This window comes from Echinops telfairi, unplaced genomic scaffold (genome assembly GCF_000313985.2).
Source record: "Echinops telfairi isolate 266 unplaced genomic scaffold, ASM31398v2 ScPeMD7_7420;HRSCAF=8458, whole genome shotgun sequence".
Taxonomy (NCBI): Eukaryota; Metazoa; Chordata; class Mammalia; order Afrosoricida; family Tenrecidae; genus Echinops; species Echinops telfairi.
This window is the reverse complement of record NW_022111320.1, coordinates 25134093-25145757: the sequence shown is the minus strand read 5'-3', so window position 1 is coordinate 25145757 and position 11665 is coordinate 25134093. Positions and strand designations below refer to the sequence as shown.

Sequence of the window (11665 nt, the reverse complement as noted above, 5' to 3'; positions counted from 1 at the left end):
TGTAGGAACTGTGTGCTCCTGCTTTGACCAGGGAGTGTTTGTCTGTTGGCTCTCCCCCTTCCTAGTTGGGATAATGCACCCTCCCGAGAGACACAGCAGAGACGGTCTGCCTCTCTCCAGTGCATTCTGGACCAGAATTACTCCACCGGTCAGGTTTCTGGGTTTGTGTCAGTGCCAGCAAGCTTGGAGATTTATACCAGCTCCTCTCTTAACTCACCTCAACAGCACGCAGTCTGTTAGCTTCCCTGTGAGCGCACATCATCTTAAACACCTCTAGTCTTCAAGGTGGTTTGTGTGTTTGGTGAACACTTCCTTCTCGTCAGTGCTTTCTGGGTTGAGAGACTTAAGTGAGAGTGGGTGTTCAACTGGGAAAAGATTAGAGTGTTTTCCCACACACCTTTTGCAAGCCCCCTCATCTCTCCATTGCCTATTTGGGCTTTGTCCAGTGTATGATGTACTTTGGACAGTGTCATATCCCCAAGTTAATGATTCTGGGCCACTCATGAGTTGTCAGTTTTTAACTTTGCGGTCTAGGTCAAGAAAAAAAACTTAGAAGGAAATCCCTGAATTCATTATAATTTCTCGTTAAAAAAAAAGAGGTCACACTTGGGAGAACCCTTAGAATCACCACTACAAAGAAAGTCACAAGAGATGCCTCAATTGTTCTAAATGTGACCGCTTTTATTGCTTTCTCGAATAACCCCTCGACCATTGGAGTCATGTTGTTAGGGTTGCACACCTTTCTCGAATAACCCCTCGACCATTGGAGTCATGTTGTTAGGGTTGCACACGGTGTGTGAGTCCCTGGGTGTGCCAGGAACCAAGATCAGGTATAGTTACTATCCATGTAAGACAGTCTGCTTATTTCAGCGACTGTTTTTCACCAGCTTTTACGTGTCATTGGTGTCCACACTTGTTTTATGGGCAAGTAACCAAAATAATCACCGATAGAATCACACCGGGAAGCTTAGTTTCACAGATGCTAGATGTGATTAAAATGAATTAATAAGAGGTTCTATAAACAAGCAGGATAGCAAAACGTTTGGCATTCTGTGTCCCCGATCATCAAGTAGTGCCGCTGCTCTGCACCGCAGGCATTCTTTCCCCAGACACCTAGATTTGGCCTTTAATATTCTCCACCTGTATCCTACTGGCCACCACTTTTTACCTTCGTGTGCCATTCATGTGCGCTGGTGGTTCACCTGCCAGGATTGAGACTCTTAATTCTCGTATGTTCGATCCGATCTGCTAATGCCTGAAAGATGATCCGGATCCAACGCTGGTTAATGTGGGTAGAGTCTGTGGTTCTGTTTGAGAAGTTGGAAGCTCCTAGCCCACACCTACCTCTGACTTCAAAGGTCCTGCTTCAGAATGAGGTGGTGTTGCAGGTGGCCCTGGTGCGCACATCCACGCAGTGCACCGTGGTTGGTTGGATGATGGAGCCGTTGAGGGGAGGCCTGTGTTGCCTTCGGCACGCCGAGCCTGTGTGATTCACAACCCTGGGAATGATGATGTTAGCCTCTGTGGTGGCTCAGACGACGCGAAGAATGTTACTTTCCTCCTGCCTGTTTGGAAAATGACAGCAAAGGCCAGTTTTGACCACAGAACAAGACCTTTAAACCCAAGGGCCTGTGGAGCGCTGAGAGGACACACTTGAAGCAGCAGGCTGCCTGCGGGCAGAGGAGAGGTGAGCCTGCCTAGCCTGCCTGCTGTCTGAAGGGGCCCAGTTAACACACCTTCGTTAAATAAATCCACTGGCTATTTCTGCGTGTCTGTTGAGGCTGCATGAAGACAGGTGGACATGACCGGCAGCTCTGTGCTGACTAGGAACCAGCGTGTCCGAGAACCGATGTCCTCTCATCAGGCTCTACGTTTATTCTCAGCTCCCCTGCCCTTTCTGTACTGGGCTTAGAATCTTTCCAACTGCTCCCCCAGAAGTCAGGGGTGACTGGCTTTGTCTTTTCAGCTTCCTGTTCTTTTTTTCACGCCGCCGGCGGAAGTTGGTCCCAGTGCTGCCCACCTGTGGGCAGTCCACGTGCTCGCTGGGCCTGGCCCTGCTGCGCTATGTGTGGGTCAGAACGGTTTCCCTTTGCCCTTCTACTTCTCCGCTGAACTGGTCCATTCTCTCTGCCCATCTATCTAGTGAGGTGCCCCTTTCTCCGAATCCTGAGGCACTTGGAAATCATCAAGGATGATGCCTGCTTATATGCACACTCGCATGTCTGATTGGTTAGTCTCATTTTAAAAATCTTTTGGGTAGTTGATAGATAATCAAGCTGCATCCAGTTTGTTGGCTGCCCAGTGCCAGGGTCAGATGTACACATTACGAAATGTGTAGATTTTTACTGCTACAACCCAGACGTCTACGTAGCAGGCACAACTTTCTGAGCTTCCACTGAGGGTCGTTAAGATCCCTGTAAACAGTAGTAGGGGTGACTTGTAAAGACAAAAAGCAAAGTAAATCACCATGGGAAGGTGTCAGCAACTTTCTAGCTTCAGGAATGGAATGAGAGGTAGTGTTGCAATTGGAGAATTGGAAGAGAAGGATTCAGTGATTGTTAGCGTCTGAGCCACAAACAGGAGCCCAGCTAGCTTGGGTGAACTCAGTGGGTCCTTGGGCATCACAGGCTTGGGTCAGAGAGTTCCGCACATGGGAGCCCCGTGGGGGTGTCATTGGTTAACACACGCTTCTCATGGAAGAGCTGGAGGCTCACTTCCGTCTGGAGGAGCCTCAGAAGGAAGGCCTGGTGCTCCACTTCCTGGGTTCGGGTGGAAAGCCTTATGGAGCAGAGTTCTAGTCTGAACAGATCGGGGTCACCATGAGTCAACTGGTCAGCAGCAAGTCCTGGTCTTATCCCTTCTGGTTTCTAGTGGTCAGGTTGAGGCACAGAGAGCCTAAGGAGTTGTCCCCACGGTGAATGTGGCCTGCCCTTCCTCCCTCTTCAAGACAGTCAGTGGGGCCCAGGCAGTGAGTGACTGAACGTAGGGTATGAAGAATGTACCCTTAAGAATGGAGCAGGCCTTGCCATTCACCTTATGATTTTGAGATGCGGTATCCACACTAGGCAAACCCAGTAGAGCAGGACGTTGACAGTTGTGTTCGTCTAGGGCAGGGGTTGGCAAATGGCGGCCCTGGAGTCACCCGGCTGCTTTTTCGTTACGTACACGAAATAAAATTGAAAAAAATTTAGTTTTAAGTAATTGTCAGGTCTAGGACTTGGCTCTTCAAAGTTTATGCATCCCTGGTCTAGGACCTAGTTCCCAAACTTTCTTGGCCTACTGCGCCATTTTCAGAAAAGAAATTATATCACCACCACCACCACCCCAGCAATTATTTGTGTGTCCTCTAGTCCAGGTTAAAGTGTATGCATCTGCTGTTGCAGCCCCTGGGTCATGCCAGTGTCCCCTAGGGAAGAGTATCTCCCACTTTTGGAGACTAGTCTGCAGAGGGATTCCGGTGTTTGGTGCTTCCTTTGGGAAGTAGGCCGTGGAGGTGTTGCACAGCGTTGCGAAAGTAGTGGCTGGAATCCTTGGTAGCCTTGTTGTCAAAGCTTCTGGTGTGACAAGAGTTCTGTGGAATGAGGGGCAAGGGCAGTTGAACTTTCCTCCCAGGCGTCTGTCTATTAGCTCTGTGCCAGGCTCTGTATTCAGCTCTTTCTGGAATCGCCTAGAGTTTCCCTTAAGTTTGCCCTTTCCCAAGGCTGGAGAGGCTCAGGGACATGTCAGAGCCATACAGCCTGTAGCAGATGCCGTTAGGTTTTGAACTCAGGCATGGCCCCAGCTGTGCTTTCCCAGGACTGCTTTGTCTTGGTGTTAAACGCTGGAAGTCCCACAGCACAGAAACCCTTGCTCCAGGACAAGCCAGATGGTTGGGTACCCTACCAGTTGCCTCCCAACCCATTTTTCCCGAAGCCTGACCTGATTTGGGTCACCTCCTCCAACACCTGTTGTGCCACCGGCAGCAGGAGTCCTGATTTAATGCCCAGTGTCTCAGAGAATCCTTGAGGCTTTTCAAACCATATCATGTAATATTAATGGAAACCACCAAGCCTTCTGTCTGGATTAATTTTTTATGAACAATAATATGTCTGATTAAACCAGCTGATTTACTAGGGATGGTGGTAGAGGCTCCGGGGTGTGTTTGGTGGTGAGGTAGGCTGTCACTGACCACAGGGCGAGGTTTCCTAGGTGCCCCAGAAGATATTCCCAGGATGCACTTGATGGTATCTCTAGCTGGGATGAGCTGTGGTACAAGTGCCCTGATGATGGAGTGACACCCTCTCCCTACCCCCAGTTCGTTCACCTCATGTGCTCCACCTGCTGGTAAAGGTTCCCCTCTTTGTGCCCTGGGTTACACATTTCACACCTTATCCTTATCCCCATTTTCGGCTCTGTTTCAGAGCATCTCTTAATTGTTCTGACACTTCCCAGCCAACGTCCCCTTCAGTTACAAGTCAGACAAATGCCAGAACCGACGGCAGATGTGTCCTGTTTCTCCTAATGTCCTGAGATTCTTCTTGGTGTTTCAGCTGAGCATCGAGCAGGCCCAGGCCGTGGCAGAACAGGTGGAGATAAAGGCCAAGGTGGTGCAGTCGGAGGTCAAAGCCGTGACGGCGAGGCACAAGAAGGCTCTGGAGGAGCGGGAGTGCGAGCTGCTGTGGAAGGTAACTGTGGGACTCACATGTCTTTCCCCTACCTGCACTCTCAAGTGCACAAGACATCCTCCCTGTGGACTGTGGCAGGACCTCTTAGTACCCTGGACACAAGCTCTAAATTTAGAACCCTTGCTATTTCCCCCACAAGTTGGTTGATGAAAGTTCCAGATCCCATGTCCCACCCCATCCCTCCAACACACACACACACACACACACACACACACACACACACCACCACCACCACCACCACCACCAACAACAACAACAACAATTTATTGTACGCTCCTCACTGTCGTTAGGAAATGCAGACTGGTAGAGCACATCCTTCTTTCTGATTTCTTGGCTGGCTCCATTTCCTGGCCTCTTGTGGAATGCTGGCTTCCGGCTTGTCAGGGTAGTGGCTGTGTGCCCCTTCTTCCTGCCGCCGGGGCTGAGAGGACAGTAAGTAGGCTCGCTGGTGTGCTGCCAAGGGAACATCAGCTGAGGGGGAGCACTGCTCGGTCCTACCAGCACCATCCCGGCTTTTTCCTTTCTGATCTGGGATCTCCTCCGCTCAGAAAAGGAGAGCCCGGGCCCAGTGTGGGGGCCGTTCCCATGCATGCCTGTTCTTCCTTTGAGGGTCCTATTCTTCAAGCACAGACCATGATGCCCCTGGTGGACAGCAAAAGCCTTCTTTTGATAAAGAGCACACGCCGATGGTGCGGTGAGTGCCAAGTGGGCTTTGAATGGAAAGGTTGGTGCTCCGGGGGAGGAGGAAGATAGGAAGGCAGTAAGCATGCGTGAAGAAGAACCCCGTGTCAAACCCCGTGGCCACGGGAATCCTGTAGAGGGGTTCCGCTCTGCCCAGTGGACTCAGAATCTGTGTGAGGGGTTCCTTTTTTGTTTGGACCCCAGGGTGGTCCCCTCAAAGAAAGCCTCTAGAAGGGCATTTCCTTTAGAACCCTGTGGAAGTCTGCCACCACGACTCAAGAGTAAATCTGAAAGAGGGGGTTTTGGTGGTGTCTGTGCTTAAACATAACTTGTTTTAAAAAGTGAACTGTGATTCAGTAACTACTACCATCTTCAGATCCTCTTATTACTGTGACAGGAGGTGTTCTGAGAAGGGTCCGCTGGTGGCTTAGAGATACAAGTTGGGCTGCTAGATGCAAGGCTAGCGTTTTGAAACCATCAACTGCTCGGAGAGAGAAAGGAAAGGATTGGATCCTGGTAAAGAGTGACAGTCGCACACCCACAGGGCAGTTGTTCCTACCAGGAGTCTGCATCGCCTTGACAACAGCGAGGTTTTGGTTTTTTTTAAGCCCTGGCAGTGTAGTGGGTTATGCATTGGGCTGCTAAGCGCCAGATCAGTGTTTCGAAACCTGGGAGAAACGAGCTTTTCTGTTCCTAAAACGATTTCCAGTCTCAGACACCCACAGGAGCAGTTCTACCCTGCCCTGGAGGGTGGCTACGAGTATCAGAATTTTTCTATGTTGTGTTTTGTTTTCTAAAGCTCCTCCGAAAAGTTACATTGGGTTTTGAATGGCCTTTATTTGGCTCTATTTGGTTCTTTTTGGCTTTTTCTGCCTTTGCCAAAATCTCAAGGAACATGTTCAGTTAGTTACCTGTTACATTGTTTAGTTACCTGTTGCAGAAAAGCATCCTTGAGAGAAGTAGTCCTGGGTTTAACTCACAGTTTAGGAGCACAGATGTTCGCCCAGTGTTGCTGACAGATACTCGGCTGTCCCCATGATCTGTTGCCTCATGTGCCACCCACCAATGTTAATTACATCGACAAGAAGGGCCCCCTTCTGACAACCTTGAGCGCTCTGTGGTGAATTCTGCCACAAACTGGCTCTTCTGGCTCCGCTGATGAAAGGGCCTTTGTGTGCAGAGTTTCTGCAAACCCCACCTAGCTCTCCCTCCTGGGAGGCGCACTCCTGTCTTCTCTCAGTAAAAATCAAGTTTTTTTACTTTTAGGGGAGAAGCCTGTTTAGCAGAAATAGAGGCACTGTTTGTACGTGCCCAAGACAATTACTCTCAGAGAATTCCAAGGCATAAATCGTGATTCTGGGCACAACTCAGCCCCATTTATCCTGCCTTTGCTAGGAAACCTCACCTCAAATCTCATGGGAGATCTCTTTTAATTTAAAAAACAAACAAAAAAGATACCCTCCCAGTCAAGCTTTTTTTGCAGGTCTCTGTCTACACAGCTCTCTATTAGATACATGTTTGTTTTCTCGTACCCTGTTACTGAACATACATGGGCTTCAGCACAAGGACGAAGTCTTCATTTATCAAGCGACACCTCTACAGTCTTGTGGGTGAGGACAGCCGGCAAACTCCCACAGGGCATTTCTGTTCTTGCCACATGGGGGCCCTGGTCTTGCTGTCAGAATCTAACAACCACATGATACAGGGAGCACAACAGGAGCTGCCTGCCCCGTGTACCACCAAGCTTTGTCTTGCATGCCCACCACAGCCTGCAGAACCCATGGTCATCTCTGCAGAGTAACTGAAATAGCCGTGACTTGTCCAGTCCTTTCCCAAGGAGGTTTAACTTAAGAGTGGGGGTTGCCATATGTATGTCATGCAAGCAGGCAAAATGCCCATTTCCCAAATAATGTCCCCAGGGACCTAAAGATGCAAGGATGATATTGCCAGATCAGGCTTCAAATTTATATATCACGGCATCTTATATTAAAGTATGTGTTTGGAAATAACTATGCCCAAACTTGGCAGCTTCTTAGTTGGTTTAGGGCACAGGAGTTGGGGCTTTAGAACTGGAGCTGCTGACTCAGTGGTTGTGGGTGTCTGGATGTAATAAATACACCTCAGGTCAGTCTAGACTCCTTTACTAGGCAAGGGCTTGGCGGGAGGTATCCTGGTTCAAAGCTCCCCATTTCTCTCCTTTGGGCTCATGGAGACATTCTTGTTCAAAGATGCTAAAAGAATATCTCTCCATCCCCCACCCCCCTCAAAAAAAGGATATGTCCAAATGGGCTGGGTTGCACCCTGTTCCATCAGGCTTCTGTGACCTTCCCGGTGCTAACCTGCCGACTGATCCACAGCGGATGGACCTGCAGGTGGCGTCCTTCTATGTGGAATACAGTCCTGCTAGCCGTTGTCACGTTATACTTTGAAATGCTGACTTGCGTTCCTGGGGTCCTGAGTTAGTGTACCATTGTGCCCGTGTTGGAATCCTTTAAACAGCCTGGCCTCTGTTCAGACTCCTCTGAGTCTGTCTGACACAAGCCAGGCGAGGACAGGGCGTGAGCGCGGGCTAGGAGTCATGGCAACCTGAATTGCCACTGAAAACCTTCTCTTGAGTTTCCATTCAACCAACCCAGAAGCCTTGCTGGGATTTTTATGACTCTCAGCATCCTATATCTTCCCATTGAGAGCACCTGTCAATCTCCGCTTTCCTGCCTTTCCTTTTTGCTCTTGAGTTTTAGGGTAGGCGGTGGGGACACCTCTGGATCTGTGTTATCTTTTCTTATTGGACCCTCTGGTCTCTGTTCCTGTAAGACACAAGCTTTGTCTAAGGTGTTTCTGTGTTTGCTTGTTATTCTTCAACAGAAGGTCTCTGAAGATACGGACCACACCTGTATGTATTGGCCATACCTGTATCTCCAATGTCTGGCATGAAGGAGCTTAACTGGATTTTAACTTCAAAATTTTTGTTTTTAAACCTCTGAAGTATAGCTGCAGGATCAATAGGAAGAACTTCATAATACCCTTCGTCCAGATTCCAACATACCTCATTTGCTTTCGGATATATTTACATTAGCATGTGTATCATTTGAGACTTAATCCGTCAGACCCGTTGACCTCTATGAATTTCATTGTTTACTTCCTATCAACCAGGGCACTGTCACACAATCAAATAAAAAAATCTAATACGGATTAAATTCTAGTATCTGATCCATCGTCCATGGTTAAGTTTTATCAGTTTCCCTTTTTGTAGTAGCTGTTTTCCAAACTCCCCAGGACAGGATCCGACCCAGGATTACGCCTTGCCTGCAGCTCTCCCAGCTAGCTCTTTACTTCCTTTGCTAAGCTGGACCTCTGCCTCTTCCTGTCTTTGCCCGTTTCATTTTGACATACAGTGAACCCTCGCCACTTTGCGCTTCGACTTCTGCGGCTTCACTCTATCGCGGTTTTTGCATAACAGCGCACGCTCTGTCATTACTGCCACTGATTGGCTCATACTGTACACGCTTCTGTCTGCATCGCTACGTATCGGAGCTACGTATCAGATGCATTTTTGCTTTTGTACAGTGTACTGTAATTGTTGAGATTTTTAAGAAATTTTATCTAAGCCCTATGATGGCTCCTAAACGAGCTGCTTCTTCTAAGCCTTCTGACAATAAAAATAAGTGCCCCTAAACCCGCTCCTTCAGAGGAAAAAGACGGCGACCCACCTGTAGAGTACATCCCTTAAGTCATTTCATAGGCTATTGATTACAGTATTTGTAAGAACTATGTATAATAATACTGTATGTGAAATATGTAATACTGTAAACTAGATGCCATAAATAATATAATAAATAGTAAATGATAATTGTAACGTCCAAAATGTTTTACTGTATTTTCCCTTTTTCGTTTAATAAATTGGGTAATACGAGTGTAATGGTGACTAAAGGGTGTTTTTTCATGTCCTCTATGCTCTAACTACGAAAATATTTGATTTACAAATAAGGAATCCTACTTCGCGGAATTTCATTTATCACGGTAGGGTCTAGAACCGATTAACCACGATAAACGAGGGTTCACTGTATTTGAAGAGTGCAGCTCGGTTATCTTTTGTGGACTGTTCTCGAGATCGGTCCTCTGACTAGGTTTGGGTTACATGTATTTTGTGTGGGCTTGGTTCTAAGCCGCTGTTTGTCCCCCCTCCCTTCTCCCTCCTTTCTCTTCAGGTAGAGAAGATCCGCCAGGTGAAAGCCAAGTCTCTGTACCTGCAGGTGGAGAAGCTGCGGCAGAACCTCAACAAGCTGGAGAGTACTATCAGTGCGGTCCAGCAGGTCCTGGAGGAGGGCCGGGCGCTGGACATCCTGCTGGCCCGAGACCGCATGCTGGCCCAGGTGCAGGAGCTGAAGACAGTGCGGAGTTTCCTGCAGCCCCAGGAAGACGACCGCGTCATGTTCACGCCCCCTGACCAGGCCCTCTACCTCGCCATCAAGTCCTTTGGCTTTGTCAGCAGTGGGGCTTTTGCACCGCTCACCAAGGCCACAGGGGAGGGCCTCAAGCGGGCCCTCCAGGGTAAGGTGGCCTCCTTCACGGTCATCGGCTACGACCACGACGGGGAGCCCCGTCTCTCTGGGGGTGACCTGATGTCCGCTGTGGTCCTGGGCCCCGATGGCAATCTTTTCGGGGCAGAGGTGAGCGATCAGCAGAATGGGACATACGTGGTGAGCTACCGGCCCCAGCTGGAGGGGGAGCACCTGGTGTCCGTCACCATGTGCAACCAGCACATCGAAAACAGCCCCTTCAAGGTGGTGGTCAAGTCAGGCCGCAGCTACGTGGGCATTGGGCTTCCGGGCCTGAGTTTCGGCAGCGAGGGCGACAGCGATGGCAAGCTCTGCCGCCCATGGGGTGTGAGTGTGGACAAGGAGGGCTACATCGTCGTCGCTGACCGCAGCAACAACCGCATCCAGGTATTCAAGCCCTGTGGTGCCTTCCACCACAAGTTTGGTGCCCTGGGCTCACGGCCCGGGCAGTTTGACCGGCCGGCTGGGGTGGCCTGTGACGCCTCACGTAGGATCGTGGTGGCCGACAAGGACAATCATCGCATCCAGATCTTCACCTTCGAGGGTCAGTTCCTCCTCAAGTTCGGTGAGAAAGGAACCAAGAACGGGCAGTTCAACTACCCTTGGGATGTGGCGGTGAACTCCGAGGGCAAGATCCTGGTCTCAGACACTCGGAACCACCGGATCCAGCTGTTCGCGCCTGACGGCGTTTTCCTGAATAAATATGGCTTCGAGGGGGCTCTCTGGAAGCACTTTGACTCCCCCCGAGGGGTGGCCTTCAACCACGAGGGCCACTTGGTGGTCACTGACTTCAACAACCATCGCCTCCTTGTCATCCACCCCGACTGCCAGTCTGCACGCTTCCTGGGCTCGGAGGGGACGGGCAATGGGCAGTTCCTGCGCCCGCAGGGCGTGGCTGTAGACCAGGAAGGGCGCATCGTCGTGGCCGACTCCAGGAACCACCGCGTGCAGATGTTCGAGTCCAACGGCAGCTTCCTGTGCAAGTTTGGCGCCCAGGGCAGTGGCTTCGGGCAGATGGACCGCCCCTCCGGCATCGCCGTCACCCCTGACGGGATGATCGTCGTGGTGGACTTCGGCAACAATCGGATCCTCGTCTTCTAATCTTGTTTGCTAGGCTTCTCTGGGGTGGTGTGTGTGTGGATGCGCCCGCGTGTGTCTGTCCGTCTCGCGCTCTCTCTCTCTCTGGCTTGCATGCTCTCTCTTTTTGAATTTCAAAAAAGAAACTGTCTCAGGGAAAATTTTTCTTTTCTCTCTCTTATTTTTTTAAAAGAAGAGAACAAGAAAAGGTTGCCGACGTCCTACCTCATCTTTATTTTGTTACAGATGAATGTACTTCCCTTTCCCGCAGGGATCGAGCCTGTGAAGTGATCATTTCTATCTACCTCATACAGCTCTACCTTCTCCGGCAGGCCCGACCCAACCGCCACCCTCTCCTTACCCGCTGGCCCCTTGTGGGGGCGAGAAATGCACAAGCCTGGCTGGAAGGGCCTGGATGTGTTTGGTGGGTGCACCCTGGAGATTGAGCCAAGGAAACACAAACTCAGGGGCATGGGCACAGACTCTAAAACAATGGAAATGTGGTGTAACATGCACAATGGTGTGTAGCATCTCGTGTTCTGCATACCGTGCTAGGGTTGGGTTAGGTTGGGTTGGATGGTCTTGATCTTTGTTCTTTTTAAGTGCTGCAACAGAGAACTTTCCCGTGTTCTCTTAATACCTCGGTGTGTTTGTCATCCTGCTCAAAATAATTTCTTACTCCTA

The 11665-nt window shown here is 49.9% G+C and overlaps 1 protein-coding gene across 1 annotated transcript in view; it reads left to right on the top strand.

Annotated features, from left to right (window-relative positions):
* Window positions 1-11093, top strand: part of TRIM71 (tripartite motif containing 71) — a 20836-nt gene extending 9743 nt beyond the window's left edge. The window contains exons 3-4 of the mRNA XM_013005023.2: window positions 4530-4664; window positions 9554-11093. Coding sequence (XP_012860477.1) covers window positions 4530-4664; window positions 9554-11005 — 1587 coding nt within the window. The 3' untranslated portion in view covers window positions 11006-11093. The remainder of the gene's footprint in view (window positions 1-4529; window positions 4665-9553) is intronic.
* Window positions 11094-11665: the final 572 nt, after the last annotated feature.